Source organism: Silene latifolia, chromosome 4 (assembly GCF_048544455.1).
Source record: "Silene latifolia isolate original U9 population chromosome 4, ASM4854445v1, whole genome shotgun sequence".
Lineage (NCBI taxonomy): Eukaryota > Viridiplantae > Streptophyta > Magnoliopsida > Caryophyllales > Caryophyllaceae > Silene > Silene latifolia.
Window position 1 is genome coordinate 25,915,177 of NC_133529.1, and position 18,629 is coordinate 25,933,805.

Genomic DNA, 18,629 nt, shown 5'->3' on the forward strand with positions numbered 1-18,629 from the left:
CTCACTAAACATGTTATTTATATAAAGTGTTACTTAATTGTAATTCTAATTCACTACCTCGGGAAACCGAGATGGTGACATCTCCCTATTACCCTGGCTGGGTAAGAAGGAGGTGTTACATGTGAAAAGCAGAATTCCAAAAAGATTCTTAATGTTGGTTGGGATCTTTGTTGCTTACCAAAAGATGAGGGAGAATTGGGTATAAAGGAGAGTAAGAATTGGAATACCATTATTGGGGAAGTATGCTTGGTGGTTTGCTACAAAAAAAGATCATATATGGGTTAGGTGGGTGAGTCATGTGTATATGAAAAACCGGCACTGGACTGACTATACTGCCCCTCTTGACAGTAGTTGGTCATGGAGGAGAATAACTCATATTATGCACTTATTCAAGAGGCCAACACCAATAACAAATGGCTCAACTCAGACATTGCATACACTGTCAAAGATGGCTATGACTGGTTGGGAGGTTACAAACCTAAGGTTGAGTGGAGATTTCTGTGTTGGAATAGCTTGAATGTTCCTAAATGTTCATTTATTTCCTGGGCTATTGGCATGCCTAGAATGTCGCTACTTAAGACGACCAAATTAAAAATTTATAAACCACACTTAATACTAATTTAAACTAATTCTAAGACAGGTAAAGTATTAAGAAGAGGATCGTACCCAAGAGAAAGGGGGTTTTGCAATCGGTTTTCAATTATATTATGAGAACAATTGTAAAGTAATCAACAAACAAGCATGAAAATAAAAGAGGAGGGGGGGGGGTGTTGGCTTGGTTTTCAAAAGTAACACAAACAAAACAACATTCAAACAAGAGTGAGTAGCAAGTAATCAATCAAACAAATTTTAAGATGAAAATTTAACAAGTTTAAGGAAGACTTAACCCAACTCAATAAAGTGAGACACTTTAGTTGATAAAACCACTTCAATCAATCCTTTTAACTAATGTTACCCTATTAGTGAGATTAATTCTCCAAATTCCCTTAATTATAGGTCAATCATAAGGAAATCACACTTAGTAATTGACCCAACTTATTAGTTCCCCTAGTGGAAATAACACACATAGGGTAGATAACAAGAAGATGTAGCAATAGAATCTAATAGGTGCAATTACTCACAATTAATGAGCAATTAATGAGCAATTACAAATTAATCTCTCAAAATCAATTCAACCAAGAAGAAATCACATTCATTAGTCTAATGACAAGTTGTTGCAAGATGGGATTACAAGGAAATCACACTTAATAAACCCAACAACAATAAATTAAGGAACTTGGTAAGATTAAGTAACAAGGAAATCACACTTAATTACTATAATCAAATAAGGTTTCCAAAATTTAATACAATAAACACAAGAGATTAATAACAATAACACAAATTAAGGAAAGATTAGAGTGTCTTACAACTGAAGATTACACCTTTGAGTTGGATTAAAAAAGGAGATTAATTCTCCATAATACATCTCAAACCCAAATTAGATGATAATTCTTCAATTACAACTTGATTAACAAAATTAAGCATAAGATGGTGAATCCCTAATGATATTCACCTATATATAGTCCTAGGTTAAAGATGAGATGATGGGTTTAAGTTGGATGGAAGCCCGTAATTAAAACGCGTAATGCCCAGAATAGGCGCACGGTGCGCCCAGAGTGCTGAACTCCGCTTTAAACTTTCTCCTTTGCTTCTTCTCTTGGACGGTTCTTTCATTGTTCTCTTGTAGCTTGCTTCTATACTTCACTTGGGACTTAGAACCACCCCGAGATTCCTCTAAAACACGACCAAATCCTCCTTAAGAACTCGACACTCGGAATTGGCTAACAAAGACACAAGTCAAGCAAAACCGCTTCCTAGTGTCGCTTATTATGCATAAAACACGGTAAATATATGGTAAAAACATGAGCTTATCAGCTATCATGCATGGGAAGCTGTTAACAAAGGACAGATTGGCAAGAATGGGCTTGGCTTTTGATGTGGTATGTGAAATATGTTGAGCACAGCGAGAGATCATCTGCACCTTTTCTACCAGTGTGAGTATGCTCAGAAACGCCGCAGATTGCTGAAGCTCAGGGTACAATTCAGCATCCAAAGTTTGATCTAGTGGTATTTTAATGGTAGGGGGACTACATTACAGAGGAGATACATAAGGGCCTGTCATGTGGGATTGTTTTATGCTATTTGGAAAGTGAGAAATGAAACAAGGATTCACCAGTTTATTCGGAGACCTAAAGGTATTAGGCAGCAAGTTTTGATGGAGATCAATCCTCGTTTTCATAGGCAAAATTTAATGATCTCAAGCATCGTGATAATATTTGGATTCAAACGATACAATGATTGTAATTTTGTTACTTAGATCTTTTTGTCGTATAGACGACAAATGAGGAGTTGTAAACTTTACATTCTTTTTTAGATTAATATATACTTAACATTCCCCAAAAAAAACTTAGGAACTTTAAAATGTTCAAGAAAAAATACATATAAAACTCAATTACTTCTATATTTAAGATAGTTATTACTTATACAATGCTTTTATCATGAAGTGTGAAATGAATCAATGATAGAAGTAACTATTAACAATAGGAGTAGTCATTAAAATTCTTCGACATTGCATAGTGAGACCGGGCTGAAATATTCGGTCCAATCTATAATTCCTTAGGGCTGGCACAGGCTTTCTAGGAATGTACAGGCCCAAACCCCAAAAAAATCGACTCGAATATAACTTAAGTATCGGCTTAGACCATTTGATGGATCACCTCTCTAATTGCGATTAAAGTAATTGTGGTCAACCAAAGTCAAAGGGTCGAAAACATGAAGTGAAACTCCGTAAACACCCTAAAAAAGATGAAATGAAAAAGTAGAGAAAAAAGCGTGGAGGATGAAGAACACAGACAAGTGTAGTTTAACTTCATGCGGTTCAATGACACGTTCATGTTCAGTAGTGATTATGTTTCTGATAATGGTGACTATTCTTTGTATGTTGCCTTCTCCTGCAGTTTCTTCTTTCTTCACCAAAATGGTATCTTTTCTTTCTCATCATTTTCCACTTTCTCTTCGTCAATTTACCCTTCTTTCATCAAGACTCCATTTTTATGTAATTTTCTCCCTTTATTTGCTTTGTTTCATCATCATCATCATCATTATACTCTGTTGTTTTTACATTTTTGGATTTGATTTGTTGTTGGGTAATGTTTTGGGGGTTAGTGGGTTGACTTGTTTGGATTAACTAAAACCTACGACATTTTCAATTTCCAGCTGGGGTGAGCGCCCCTGCTTGCCTCCTAGCTCCACCACTGAGTTTCGGAGTCACTATATCTACTTAACTGTTACGTTTGGAACTTAGCTGCAGTTCACTTCGGTTCAGGTTAGGCCAGATTAGGTTCATTCAGTTCGGTTCAGTTCAGTGCAGTTTAGTACTCCCTCTATCCCAGTCAATTGTTATCCTTTTTCACTTCAGTCATTTGCAATCCTTTCTATTTAAGGATTGCATTTCATGAGTAATTTGATCATTCACACTCAATTTGGTCCACTTGTCATCTTATAATTGGCCCATCTTCCCATTCCTTGGTCTTTTTGCCAAAAGCAAAGGACAACAATTGACCGGGACGGAGGGAGTACATTTTTGTTCTTTTATCCAGGTAAGCTCCTGTCAGTAGAGTTAGTTTCAGTTCAAAAGAATGGGATAATTCCAACAGTTTCATTATGCATTTGAGATATTGAATGATGGGTGGACCTCTCCGTTTTATTTCATTTGAAGGAAATTAGTAGAATAGTAGGAAATGAAATACGAAGTAGTTGTTTAAGAGATGAAAGTCTTTTACTTGGTTATAATATTAGTGGTAGTGTTGAAAAATAAAACTTGGAATCGAGTTTTCAGTAATAGTTGATCTTCTCCAAACCAAATGTTACCTGTTATTTCTTTCTTAGGGCTCGCTTGGGATTGGTAATTGTTAGTAGGGTAATAGAACTCAAATGAACAAGAAAATGATGGAGATAGTTGCCCACCCTAGAGTAATCCATTACCTCCATATGGACTAATAGTTACCCATCATCCTCTCCACATTCCACTATCACCATTATCACTTTCAAACGCCTCTTAGTAGGTTGGTCTTGGACTGGTGGTTGTTAAATGATTTACTGTTGCTTTCATATACTCTAATCTTTACCCTCTGTGGTAGAAGGGTTCCGGACCTACGGTATCCTAGGATTTGGTTTAACCTTTTGGTAGAAGGCCTCCCTTGTCTATTACTTTTGTTGATTTGGTTTTGCTTCGACTGAGCATAAGGTCCCTTAGAACCCTTAGATGACTGTTGGCTGCTACAAGCATTCTCTTACTGATTAACGTGTACGAAAAGGAAATTAGAAATTGGTTTCCTCCGAAAGCCTGACAAGAAATCATGCGCATTCTTGAAGAGGAAATACTTTCTCAAAAATGCAAGTTGTTTGTATTGGAGTCGGGGCATTTGTTTAGGAATAAAAAGGGCATTGACATTCTCTCTTTCTTGACTGTTTGCGTGTTTAATTGATTGTATACTAAAAAAATTTCATTGAACCAGGACAGCAAGAAGTTTACCTGTGAGGTTGGCAGCAATCTATCAGGAAATAGTAATGAGAATTTTACAATACAGGATGCATTCCGGATGCTTGATGCTGGTTTTTTCAGTAAAGAGAAGGTGATTTTTTTGTGGTTTTTTCATGATATCACTCGTTCCAGGTTCTTAAGCTAAAAATTTAAAAAAATCTAAGATCCGTTGGTATCTTCAACCTATGAACTTTGGTTAAATTTTTACTTGTTTGTTTTAGATGGTGGACATAGTGAAGGAAGCTTCAGAATTCAATCTTCCCATTACAAGAGCTGATCGCAAATTGGTTGCTACAAACAATGGAGGATTAAAGTACCCATCTGTTTTAGTTTTTCGTCCTGAGTGGAATGATAAACAACCAGAATCAACGAAGAATAGATTTGTCTATCCTTCTCTACCTGACATTCAGAAGCCTGCAAATGACGAAGATATTGCTTTCATGAGTGTGATATTTCTGAACTGTATCCAATCCAAGTGCCTTCAGTTGATGTCTTATCTGTGTGGTCGTCCTTCATTGACCAATCTTGATTTGTTAACTTGTTCAGGTTCTTGAACTCGGCCAGCTCATTAAGACAAAAAAGATTTCTTCTGTTGAGCTTACTGAAATTTTTCTCCGGAGACTAAAAAGGTATGATGCACCTTTTTCCGGAGACTATAAATTTACCTTCCAGGTAGAGCAATCGAAGCTCTCTTGCTAATGTAGGGTTATAGAGGGCTTAAATTTAGTGTTGGAGAGTGGAGACAAAATTACCTCTATGATCAAATCATGTTGCTAGTATACCCACAGCCTTAAAAACATTCATCTATGTTAAGTATGAGGGTTTGATGTACGCAATCTTGCTTTTATGATTGAAACTCTGATATGGTTTTTTGCCCTGATAAACCGTAATGAAAATTGCATCGAGATATGCGTTCACATTTAAATAATTGCAACAGTTTAGGATCCATTCATTTGTACTTGGATCCCCAAGAATGACAAAGCTTTTGCTTCGTTAACATTCACATGTGACGTGTGTACAAATGTACAATGATTATATTGGTTTTTGTAATTTGTCATTCTCGGTCTCTTACTCTCTTTTTCAATCACAGAAGTTCATAATTACATGGGTAGGACATGCTAGTGTTTTCCTTTGAGAAAGTCTATTTGTTTCACCGATTTTAGTTTGCTTTATTAAGGAAAGTGGTCTATTATTTAGGCCTAAGGGCAAACCAACATTGAAAAGCGGCCACTCTGAAACAATTTTCTTAGGAGGGGTGTGAATAAAAAATTCTGTATATCGTATGGTTTGTTCAATTTGACGTCGTGGAGTTCAAGTGGTTGTCTGATTTATAAAACCCTCGGAAGAACTACATCTCTTACCCGATAGCTTCAGTACTTTTGTTCTTCCTATGCTTGTTGAAATTGGTTCTGTAAAATTTGAATATTGGCCCTGATCTTACTAATTTAGGTACAATCATGTTCTCCAAGCTGTCATTACTATAACAGAAGAACTGGCATACAAGCAGGCCAAAGAGGCTGATCAGCTGCTTTCTCAAGGAAACTATCTAGGTATTTGTGTATTTTCCTTTTCCACTGTAAATTTTCTTTATGACGGTTCAGGTTAGCGGGCCTCGAATCATTTTGGGACTAAGCTTTTGTTGTTGTGGTTTTTTGTCATCGTTGTCTTCTGTGAAGTCTCTGGATTCTGGATATGCCCTAAGGCATAAACTAGTCTAAGTGGAAAAGAAGTATATTTTATTGCTTTGGAGAAAGTTTTACCGTTTCTGCGTTTCATAATGGAATGATTTTAGCTTTAGGAATCAACTTTCTGGTCTCTTGATCATTCTTAAGCATGGGTACTGATTTCTTTCCTTAAATTGTCTTTGAGGGGCTCCTGTTTTCTAGAAATACGACGAATATAAACTCCGCTCTCTTTTCTAGAAGTGTAATTGGCCTTATCTGTACATAATGTTTATATTTTCTCTCCATATAAATGTCTTTAGGTCCACTCCATGGTATCCCGTATGGATTAAAAGATATAATTTCCGTGCCCCACTATAAGACAACATGGGGTTCTGGCATCTTCAAAGATCGAGTACTTGATATCGAAGCTTGGATCTATAAAAGGTAATCAAGAAATCAGGGTCCCTGCAAATATACATTTATATGTCACCTTCACTGGGCAATTTGCCAATTATGGTATTTCTTGCAACTGTTAACAATTCGTATTTTTAATAAGATGGGTTGTGTCTTGTGTGTTTAAGGTTGAAGTCCACCGGTGCAGTTCTTGTTGCAAAGCTTGTAAGTGGATCACTGGCCTATGATGACATCTGGTTTGGGGGCAGAACAAGAAATCCATGGAATATAGAGGAGTTTTCTACTGGTTCATCTGCTGGACCTGCTGCTTGCACTTCTGCAGGTGTTTTTTCACCTTCAAATGAATATAAAGTTTTCAGTATTGGTCATTCGGAAACAAGCTCTCCATGCTGTTACGGAGTAAATGGCTGCGTACACTCCAAAGTCCAACCCCTCCCTACCCATTATTTGAGAGAGCCCTTTCCATTTCCTATGGAATCCAGAGACTCACTATTCTTTATGATAGAATAATGTAAAATGAGTGACTAAACTGGTTGCATCTTATAACTGTGAAGTATAACAATCATCCGATGCAATTCCTGACGCATTTTTCATTTTGGGTAATCGAGAGTCAACCTATCTTTGTTGTGAACCTAGGGGTAAGGTGGAGTACATCTAATCCCCCCCTAACCCGGTTATTTGCGGGAACCCGTGAGATCTGGAGTAAGGTTGGTGTTATTGTCTTGCATTAAAGTCCAGGCTACACACTTTTTATAGTGAATGCAGCTAGAGGGAAGATGCTTTTCCTGATGCAGTATCTCTTCTTTGGTGATAGGCATGGTGCCATTTGCAATTGGGTCAGAAACCGCAGGGTCTATTACCTATCCTTCTGCTCGATGTGGTGTAACAGCTTTACGCCCAACTTTTGGTACTGTTGGACGTACAGGTGTAATGAGCATATCAGAAAGCTTGGTAAGACTTCAATATGTGGTAGTGTAGTCATGCTCATGCAACATTGACTCTTGTGCCTGTTCATCTTAATCTCATTTAGCAAAAAATTTGGTCTCTAAAGCCGTGTATTATACAGGATAAGCTGGGTCCTTTTTGCAGAAGTGCTGCCGATTGTGCTGTCATTCTGGATAATATTCGAGGGAAGGATCCAGATGACCTATCTTCACGAGAGATGCCGTTTTCTGATCCTTTTCATGTCGACCTTACAAAGCTTACAGTTGGATATCTTGATGATGCTGAAATGGAGGTAACGGAGATTTCTAAAGTTGACTTTTCTGTTCAAGTAGGAAAAAAATGATGTGCAATGGCTGAAGAATTTAAGAAATAATTAACTAGTCTTAGATTCACAAGAGATGTCTGGATTTTTTTCTCTTGACTTCCAACCATGTTTCTATGCCAATTTCAGGTGGTTAAGATTCTTGCATCTAAGGGTGTTAAGATGGTTCCTTTCAAGCTAAATTATACAGTCGATTCTGTTCAAGGAGTCTTGAACTTCACAATGGACGTGGATATGTTAACTCACTTCGATGAGTGGCAGCGCTCTGGCCAGGATGATTCTTATGAAGCACAGGATCAATGGCCATATGAACTGCGTAGGGCAAGAGTCATTACAGCTGTAGATTATCTGCAGGTTGGTCATTTCTGATGGTTATGTAGGCGCTTATTTCTTTAGCGAATCGTAGATTCCTCTTTAGAGAAATAGCGAGTTAAGAGTCGGAACTGTACCTCAGGAAGAATCACTTGAGGACAAAAAGGAAAACATTAATTGAATGTCTTGATGATTTTCAGGCGCAGAGGGCAAGGGGAAGATTGATTCAAGAAGTGGAAAAAAGTTTCTCAGTAGATGCCTTTATTGGTAATGCAACTGATTGGGAAAAGGTTTGCATGGGAAACCTTGTTGGCATGCCGGTAATTGTTGTACCTGCTGGTTTTGCCCAAATTGATAACCCACCTTCTGGTGGTACTCGAAGGAGAAAGACGATCACAACTGGCATTTATGCTCCCCCTCACCATGATCACATAGTATGCCTCTGTTAACCGAGTTTTTCTTTTTTTTTTTTTTTAGGTCCTCATTCAAGGTGGACCCTAGGTTTGCACATTATTGATACATGCTTGATTGTAATGTCAAGTGCCTGTTTTTATGTTTGTTTACCTATTGCAGGCCTTGGCACTGGCAATGGCATACCAGTCAGTAACCGATCATCACATGCAGCGTCCACCCATTGACGATCTTGGGCCCAACGACTCCATTTCAAATACACCAGGTTCCACATATCCACCACGACAGCTGCGAGGTTAACATGCTTTACTGCAATTATCTTCCCTGTGGCCTGCAAATCTCAAAATGTAATTGCCCTTGGAAGGCTGTGAAGGTTATGATGTTAATCACCGGTGTATCTTGGGATAACAATTACTGTAGGATTTAGGAAGTCCAAGATTTGTATTTCTGACCTTGTGTTTAAAATCAACGCACAAACTGGCCAATTTTTAGTTTATGTACTAAATATTGCAGAGATGTAGAAGGCCAGCATTGTAGAGCCTCCTGTCAGCTATACAGGAACCTGCCGCTTATGTTTACTGGTTTACTGATGAAATACGCTCACTCGTGAAGGGTTCAATATATGAAGCTTTATTGTTACACATGCGAAAACTTGTCACAAGCTCTTTTCAGTATTTTGAACTTATCGGGTCTGATAAGGATTATAAATTAAAATGTGATAACGAGATTTCTTTGGATTGGAGAGTATATGGTGACAGAGAGCATAATGGAGGAAAATGATAAATGATATATGTGAATTTTTAGTATTTACTCTTATTTAAACTATTTATCGAGTTATTGTTTGTTTATTTATCGAACTTTTTACCCAGGGACATAATCATACTGTTTACTTTTTTCACTTCGCATTTGCTTTTCACTAAATTTCGCCTGGCAACAATGATGAATATTTCCTTCAAAAGAACAATATGGCAACTAGTTTACATTTAGAGCTAGTACAACTATCGAACTGTGGAGTTACCTTCATCCTCAATGACCTCTACAGGTACAACTGCAAAAGACTAATGATCGCATTTGAAATTTTGGGAGTTCAAATATATTAATCCAGAAAAAACAAATAATCCAAAAATACATTTCGTGAAAAATCTCAGAGATGGACCCAAAAACTACAACAACCCGATAAAAATATTGTTAGATCCTCATTTACACTCCTACAAACAACTGAACTGCAGTTCTCCAGCATTACTCAAAATTTAAATGATCTCGCAAGTAGGCGCCTCGGAAAGTTTTTAAAGACCGCAGTGCAAAACAGGGGCAAGGCGCACAAACTCGCCTATCATCATTTCTAGTTCTCAGTCACGCCTTGTTCTTCTACGAGGAGCAGCAGCTTCTTCCTTCTCGTTTTCACCTTCCTTATCCTCGGAGCTTGAACTCTCTGGAGCAGCTGGTTGTGCTGCTTGAGGGGCTGGGGCTGGGGCTGGGGCCGCCTATACATAGCCAACAATACTAATTAGGCAAATGTAGCAAAATAAAAGGAATTAAACTACAAATTAATCTTCCACCTAGGGCTGTAAATGAGCCGAGCCCGCTCGACAAAACCTAGGAATCGGCTCGGTCAAAGCTCGGCTCGGGATCGGTCAAGCTGAGCTCGAGCTAGGGCTCGAGGCAAGATGAGCCGAAACTGAGCACACTAAGGCTCGGCTCGGAAGCTCGTTTGAGCTCGTTATTTTTTAAATTACTTAATTTTTATCCATAATGTTTACTTAATATATCAGTTTTATAATAAATTAATCATAATATTAGCTAGGAAAAGAAAATAACATAAGAAATCTTATTTTAAACTAATCAACGGAAAAAATCCTACTTAAAATGAAATATTTAATTGAAAAATTATGTTAGGAATAAAATAATGCTCGGAAAAATGGTGCTCGAACAAAGCTCGAGTTCGAGCTCGAGCTCGTAAAATATCATATGAGCCGATCCCGAGCCTTGATTTCAAGAGCTCGGGTTCGGGCTCGGGCTCGACTTTTACAATATGAGCCGAGCTCGATCATAGGTGAGTTCGAGCTCGGCTCAGCTCGTTTACACCCCTACTTGCACCTAGAAATGGAAATTAGGAAGTTCATTCATCAACAGAGAATTATCACTGTAAAATGTTGGCAGGGATGGTACACTTACAGGTTTCTTGCCGCCGAAAAGAATCTTGAAAATAAGACTAACAAGGACAACTGCTACAGAAACTAGGACACCGATGGTGATATTGGGTTGTGTCTCAGCCTTCTCAATAAGTTCCTGCAAAAATAATAATGGGTAAATACACTATGGAAAAGCATAAACGAGAACAAGAACAATTCCCAACAGAATAACAATTAGGTATCAGCAATTTACTAACAAGGAGTTTAGGCTTGTAAGCTTCCAAGAATGGGACATCCGCAACCTTGTAGAGGAGGTCAAAGACAGTTTTCTGAAATAGAAAACATAAAGAATCAATATACAAATCATACCGGAAATATAGTCAGCAATGAGTCTCGTATGAAACAGTCTCACATGTAACACCAACCCAGTCGTTATGTATCCCACATTTAGTTATAGATTTATAGGATTAATGGGTTGATGTCACATATAAAGCCTGTCTCGTATAAGTGTTCTGGTAATATTAAAAGACAACGCGGTGCTTACCTTGATGCCTGACAAACCTTCTGCTGACTGAGCAGCAGCCTCCTCAGCCTTTTGCTTCTCCTTCTCTGCGTCAAACTTTGGCTTCCATTGGGTTTCCCTGTATGACTCAGCGGTCTTCTCATCGCCAGCAATTAAGATATTATCGAATAATATGCCATCTTGCATGGTCCAGATCTCAATACCCACAGCAGCAATAGGCTCAAAGTTAGGGGAGGAAAGCTCAAAGTAGTCAGGGTTGGGAATCTCTTGTGGCTTCCAAATTCCCTTAAAAGCTGGGTTGTCGATCAATGGTGCGTACCATTTTCCCTTGTAAGCTGGGTTTCTCTTCATTGGCCTCTTCCACTCACCACATCCGGGTGCTTCGACACATAGTGGGTTAGCTATCTTTGGTGCCTCCCATTCACCATCTTCTTCATCATCCCAATCCTCAGGCTTTGTTGCTTCTGGGTCATCAATGTCTTCTACTTCGTCATCTAACCACCCTTCAGGTTTAGTAGCCTCCTCATCTTCGATCTCCATTGGTGCATCCTCATCCCAATCATCAGGTTTTGTTGCCTCGGGGTCGGGAATTTTCTCTCTCTCATCCCAATCTTCGGGTTTCTTATCCTCTGGGTCGGGAATTGTCTTTGGTGGGATGATAGCAGGTTCAAAGTCATCACCAGTTAGCAAGTTAGCCTTCTTCTTCTCTTCACCATCGACCAAGATGCGGACTCCATTGTCAGGAGTCAAAATGGCAGTATACACATGGCTCAATTTATCAGACGGCACAGATGGTGGAAACTTAAGATGGTGCTCAACGTATTCACCGCTGTTTGGGTTTTTGTGCTTGAGGATAAAATGAACCTTGTTTGTCGATCCACACTTATCAGGTCCAAACATAATAGAGTAAGGTGATTCATTATCGAACTCCTTTGATACCCATCCAGCCTCTTGGGGGCGGAGATATTTCAGGTAAGCTCCTCCACATTCCAAGCCGTTCTGGAAACGAGTTTCAAATTGGAGAACAACAGTTTTCTCTTTCAAGTCCACGGGCGTATCAAGTTCTTTCACGATGGCATACTTTCTTGCCTTCTCACTGACAAGAAGCCCATAATCATCATGGCCTTCACTCTTTTCATGCTTCCAAACACCTATACAAAAGCAGAATATTATTGTCGTTATTTAACTGTCACATCAGTAATCAGACATCAAAGTTTATTTTTAGTTTGAAGAGGGGAAGCGCGTTAGGTTAGGGAGTTGAGATCAGAATCTACTTAGGATCTGCCTAGCATCGCTTTCATTAGGCACAAAATTGTACACCAAAGTTCAATGTGTCCCACGATTACCTATGATTGGCAGCAACTAATTACCACACTATTTCAGCAAAGTCTGTCATAACTCATAAGTGGAATCCTCGTCTCCTTATAAACCTTTATCCCACTTGTACAAAGTAACACTTATAAAGTAGTGACAATACCCAATAAAACAGAGGGAATGATTGCCACTTCATTGCGTAACCCTTGCCCAATAGGTTTCCCTTCTTTTAAAATGTAAAACAGAAACACATTCCACGAATCTACAACTCACTATGTTATACTATACACAATCATCCATAGCTACAGTACTAAGGTTTTCAGAAGATGAGATACAAACATAGCAATTGAGAGACCACACGGATGACATCAAGGACTGCGCACTAAAAATTTTAAGCTGCACTTGTTGCATTTAACTGGACCCTCAAACTTAAAGTGGCAATATTTTTGTACTGAAATTTGGATCATACACGCGAAATGTAAAAACACGACTGATCCAGAAAGAAGGCTATCAGATTGGAAAATTAACCGAAGCTTTTATGGTGCAAGGGAAGTAATGAAAGTCACAATCTCATAAAAGCGTTGATACTACCAATAGAAACTCCCACACACAAAGTACTCCATAATATAACTGTGAAGATCATTTCTACTTGTAGAACATGTAAAAATATGAAAACTAATCCCGAAATATCAAGGTAGTAAACCATTGATTAGGCCATCGTATTCCTTCATGATCATTTCTGAGGTCCCAAATTCAACCAAAGATTTAATATCCTGATACGAACATAATACAACTCCAACTATCTATCTCAACTGAAGCGATTCATTTCACCACCACTGTCATTTAGATCTAAATCGGCAGTGCAACTAAACTTAATCTCGTAATACACACTAGCTACCACTCCCTCCGTCCCGGTCATTTGTTGTCCTTTGGTTTTGGCACAAAGACCAAGGAAAGAGGAGGGAGCCAATAACTAAATGACAAGTGGAATAAATTGAGTGTGAATGATCAAATTACTCATAAAATTCAATCTTAAAATAGAAAGGACAACAAATGGCTGAGACACTCAAAAATGAAAAACGACAACAAATGACCGGGACGGAGGGAGTACTATATTATTAAACATCATAATCGCATATAATAATTCACATTAATAACAACATCAAACACTTTGTACCAAAAAAATAACATCAAACACTAATTAAACAAGATCCATAACAAATGAAAAATTACCGTTGTAATCAGATTTCTCGGAAACTATCCACCGTCCATCGAACGACTCATCAAATGATTCGTACAAGATCTGCTTTCATCAATCACACACAGAAGAAAAAAATCGATTAATTAAATACATTAAAATCAAAACAAAATTGCATACAACACTAACAAATTCATATAGGTTACTATAAATTAAAAAATAAAAAGTGCATAAAACACTAACAAATGCATCAAAATTAAATTTGATACATTACTTCATACAGGATCTGCTTAATAAATCACTCAATTATTACAATAAATCCGCATATATGAAAATCAAATATGATGCATTGATTCATAAAAGATCTACTTCAATCAATCAACAAAAATGTCGAATAAATACATCAAAAATAAAATAAAATCGCATACACAGGCAAAATCATACGGAGTATCAAACTACGAAGTAACTAATAACTAAAAACTCTAACGAGATTAGAAGCGTGGAGATAAACAGCGAATAAAAACATCAAAATTAACATAAAATCATCGAAAATCATTAAAGAATACAAAATGAAACAATAATCATTAAAAAAAAAAAAGTAATTTTGAAACTTACGGGATCAGAAGCGTAGAGATTAAGAGCGAAGCAAGCAATAAGTAAGAACCCCAGAAATAGGAGCTTGGAGCTTCTTCGAGTCTCCATTAATGGAAGCTTGAAGAAAAACAATGGAAGATTGCGTGGATTTGAGAGCTAAAGTGTTCGAGGTTTTGTTGTTTGTTGTGTTGTGTTGTTTGAGGATTTGCGATATAAGTGCATCTCTTATGAAGAAAAGTCTTGTGTTGATGAAGTGTGTCATTGGCCACTTATGTTACGACACGTGACTTCTGACCAATTATATGTGTACATGTCAGCGTTTTCTACGTACTGTGCGTTGGGTTTTTGTGTCTTGTTTATTTAGGTTAGTTGTCTACTTAGGATCCACTTTCTTCTTATTTTTTTCATTTTTTTGGGTTTTTATGGCGATAGGGCGCCACCCGGTGACGCAAAATCTCGGCGTCACCCTAATAAAAAAATCCATAAAATCAAAAAATAAAATATTTATTTTTAGATTTGAGCCAAAATTTAGAGGGTAAAGGAGTAATTTGGAGGGTAAAAATTCAACATAAACAGTACTTTCACTTCACTTATCTTTGCGCATAATCAATTTCCCAATTAATGATCAAACTAGTTGAGATCGTCTTTAAAGACGCGGCGATTTTGTGAGTTTAAATTAATGAAAGCTTTTAATTTTTACATAAATGAGTTTTAGTTATAATAGTATGTTGTAATGTACTGATTAAAATGTTAGTAATATCATAAAAAAAAAAGTTTATTATTCAAAGGACTTTTAGATTAAGTTATTTTTGTGTGAACCTATTTTTATTTAAAAATAATAATTGTTGACTAAGATGGAATAACAATAACAAAATCTAATATAGGGCCAGTACTATGTTATTATAAAGTACATATTGACCTAATAACCGGGAAACCTATATAAACAGCATACCACGCTCCACACATCTAGAAGGACTATTTACAAACAATTAAAAATACTATTTACCCCTATATTCTTTTTTTCTTTTATTTTTAATAGAAAAAATTATAATTATTGATTCTTACTCCTTATCCTTTATTAAGAACAACCCATATTAATAAGGATTAGTTAACTTAAAAAAAAAGGCAATTTATTTTAGAAAAAAAAGAGCAAATAAAATTGAAACCTTATCAACTCAAACCACCAACTTAAAAAAAAACAAATTAGTATACTACGGGTATATTAAGCGTGAATAATGGCCGTGTTAAGCCTATTTTTAGTTGCCATTTGATTTGATTGTAATATTTTATTCTGATTGTAATATTTTATTCGTTGGATGCAATCTTTAGTCAATAAATTAAAAGTCATAATTTTAATATGTGCCCATCATATTTGTCAATCAATTGAGCGGGAAAATTGTGAGCAAGTCTTATTCTTTATTTTAGTTTAGTGTGGAAGCGAATCGATCCGTATTAGTGAATTGTGTTATTTGTAATACACTCAACGTATCGTATACGCTAAATAGAGCGAATCGCGAATTCGTATCGAGCGTATTACGTATCTGGTAACCTTGCGCAAACTTATTTGCTATTTGGAGAACCTTTTTTATTTTGAGGCATACTGGAAGTTTGAAATTTTGATGTAAAATATTCTATGTTTCTCGGACTCATAAATTTGATAGCACATTGCACCAAAATAAAAATAAAAAAAACTTGATAGCACATTTGTGCAACTTCAAGTGTAATGTTTACCGTTGTTCTTATATTTTGGATTAAATTTTATCCATTTAGCTGGAGTGATGTTAGCTTTTATAGTTGTATAAGATGGAAATATTAAAAAGAGCGAAGTTGACACGTTTTATTTATATAATCAGTTGGTTTTTTTTACTTATCTTTAATCAAACTCAGTTTCAATGTCAAAATTTATTTATACATCATAGCTAATTTTTGTACGTTATTTAAAATGGCAAAATTTATTTATACATCAAAATTTATTTATACATCATAAGATTTTGGAGATTTTATTTGTATTAATTATACTCTTTAATTATACTCTATAATTTATATTATACTTTATAACACTATAATGTTTGGAGGCAGAACTTTTCTGTGTATACAAATATAGGATACTGAATATTTTATTTGTGGCAAAGATTGCGCCTATGGTTATGGAAATTCTATTATTATTAAATAAGGTAGTATTAATATAAAATATCAATGTTTGGAGCCTACCGAGTTTCTTGTTTTACAGAGAAAATTATACTTACACGTTGAATTTTTCGTTGGCTCACTAATGTATTGAATTGTAGTGAATTAAGATGACAAAATAAAGTAGGCCCACTTATAGGAGAATGCATTTAGGCGGGAAAAACATTGAGTTTTCTTAGGAGTCGTTTGGTTGCATGCAGGAATTTCCACTGCCTAGGAAGTGATAGATCACATGATTTTAGAATTCATGTGAATTAGAAAATGTTGTTTGGTTGCATATAGGAATTATAATTCATGTAGGCATTCCCACATACCTAGGGGGACCTAGGTAAGCAACTTCCTCCATTATGGAGGAATTGGAATTCATGGGAAGTTTCAATTCATGTGAATTGGGGTAACCAAACAAGTGACCCATTTTGTAATTCACATGAATTGTACTTCCTGTGTTTTTTAGTGGGTAACCAAACGACCTCAATAGAGGTCGTTTGGTGGGGATGTTTTGCAACCAGATTTGGTCTCCGCTAATGAAATTTATTCGTTACTTTGAAAGTAAATCGATTGGTGTTTTACATTAAAGGTGAATTAGTTTTGATCATTTAATTTGCTTAGCTATATAATCGGGAATTTTTTATACTATGATCATCAATCATCATCATCAAGTAGCTTAATTGTCAACGATCTTTTTTCTACAAATCACCATTTTGTATATCTGGAAAACGTCTGAACCGAAAGAGAAAGTGGTAACAAATTAACATCAAAAACCATGGCCACGAAGTGGAGATCTTCAATTCCTATTTCAAATTTTCAATGAAATGAATCTGCTGATTAAAATGGCATGGATAAGCCTAACCAATTATTGTAATCAATTATAAAGTTCCTAAATTACTCTTTATTATTAATTAACTAGTTTTGTGACTCGTGAAAATCACGGGTTAACTTTTTTTTGTTGTTTTGTTTTCGGTGTATTGTTCGTGAAAGTGTTTTTTCGGCTTTTTCTGTACTTTCTTTTTTACTTGGAGATATATTAAAGTTAGGGTATTTTGAAATTTTGTGATATGAGTCAAAACTATGTAATGAGGAATGACACCAAAACCCCTAATTTGTATGATCGTTTGATTTGTCTTAATGACAACCCCTAAGTTAGTATTCCATTTTAATATTCGAGCATTGTAACCACTAAATTAAACTTAAGCGAAACAAAAATACTTGGTATATGTGAAATAAAAGTAAAAAGAATAAAATATTAATTGTTTATACCTCGACATTCATGTTTAAATCCTTGGTAAGTAACTCTGAAAATAAAAAATAAATAAATTAGAATCCAATTAAATAGAGTGTAAAAGACTAAACAAAAGTATGCAAATAAAAATTATAGATGAATGGAAGTCCCCCCGCCTTTTTGTGGTCTTATTTATAATCTTGGATTATATGACTTTTAATTGATATATCTCTTGAGCTATCAGTTATAATTGATCTAAATAAACCCTTCTAGTGCTAATGATAAATGATATTTATTGAAATTAAACTTTAATGAATTATAATGAGTTAATGTAAACATCATTTTAATGAGTTAATTTAACCATTTTTTTTGTCTTTTTAGTTGCCAAGATCATTAACGATAATGGAGTAATGAAAAATTTAATGCATATTTTCTTAGAGAGTTTTTGAAGGTTCTTACATAGTCATTTATTTAACCAATTTTTATTCTTTGTCTTTATACTTACCAAGATCATTAACTCATGTAGTTATGAAAAACTTAGTGCATATTTTTTTTTTGTCTTTTTAGTTACCAAGATCATTATTCATGGTTATGAAAAATTTAACGCATATTTATGTTAGAAAATTTATAAAAGTTCTTAAATGATCACTTAGTTAGAGTAAGATGATATAACTTGATACTTAAGGAATTGCTCCAAATATCATTTTTATGTTATTGTATAGATGATGATGATGATGATGATGATGATGATGATGATGATGATGATGATGATGATGATGATGATGATGATGATGATGATGATAATAATAATA

The 18,629-nt window shown here is 35.9% G+C and overlaps 2 protein-coding genes across 3 annotated transcripts; one reads left to right on the forward strand and one right to left on the reverse strand.

Annotated features, from left to right (window-relative positions):
* Positions 1 to 2,746: 2,746 nt before the first annotated feature.
* LOC141653305 (uncharacterized) lies at positions 2,747 to 9,293 on the forward strand. 2 transcript variants are annotated; one of them, XM_074461030.1, is made up of 12 exons: positions 2,747 to 3,019; positions 4,557 to 4,673; positions 4,804 to 5,028; positions 5,129 to 5,211; positions 6,032 to 6,132; positions 6,567 to 6,690; positions 6,828 to 6,982; positions 7,475 to 7,611; positions 7,727 to 7,897; positions 8,057 to 8,281; positions 8,440 to 8,673; positions 8,813 to 9,293. In XM_074461030.1, exons 1-12 carry the CDS (start codon positions 2,879 to 2,881, stop codon positions 8,948 to 8,950), a joined length of 1,851 nt encoding a protein of 616 aa, XP_074317131.1. In that variant the 5' UTR covers positions 2,747 to 2,878; the 3' UTR covers positions 8,951 to 9,293. The 2 variants fall into 2 exon arrangements, with proteins under 2 accessions (XP_074317131.1, XP_074317130.1); XM_074461029.1 differs by having other exon boundaries at positions 2,791 to 3,094.
* A 424-nt stretch (positions 9,294 to 9,717) lies between these two features.
* On the reverse strand, positions 9,718 to 14,653 carry LOC141653306 (calnexin homolog). Its single transcript, XM_074461031.1, has 6 exons — positions 14,433 to 14,653; positions 13,853 to 13,922; positions 11,327 to 12,456; positions 11,040 to 11,111; positions 10,826 to 10,939; positions 9,718 to 10,134 (listed from the first exon to the last, which is right to left on the reverse strand). The coding sequence occupies exons 1-6, from the start codon at positions 14,517 to 14,519 to the stop codon at positions 10,000 to 10,002; spliced, it is 1,608 nt and encodes a 535-aa protein (XP_074317132.1). The 5' UTR covers positions 14,520 to 14,653; the 3' UTR covers positions 9,718 to 9,999.
* Positions 14,654 to 18,629: the final 3,976 nt, after the last annotated feature.

Coding starts and splice junctions, on each gene's coding strand:
- LOC141653305 (XM_074461029.1), top strand. CDS start 2,879: ATGAAGAACACAGACAAGTGTAGTTTAACTTCATGCGGTTCAATGACA. Junction 3,095..4,556: donor CATCAAGACTCCATTTTTAT/GTAATTTTCTCC, acceptor TCATTGAACCAG/GACAGCAAGAAGTTTACCTG. Junction 5,212..6,031: donor TTTCTCCGGAGACTAAAAAG/GTATGATGCACC, acceptor TTACTAATTTAG/GTACAATCATGTTCTCCAAG.
- LOC141653306 (XM_074461031.1), bottom strand. CDS start 14,519: ATGGAGACTCGAAGAAGCTCCAAGCTCCTATTTCTGGGGTTCTTACTT. Junction 12,457..13,852: donor CGAGAAATCTGATTACAACG/GTAATTTTTCAT, acceptor GCTTTTGTATAG/GTGTTTGGAAGCATGAAAAG. Junction 10,135..10,825: donor TTTTCGGCGGCAAGAAACCT/GTAAGTGTACCA, acceptor GGCTATGTATAG/GCGGCCCCAGCCCCAGCCCC.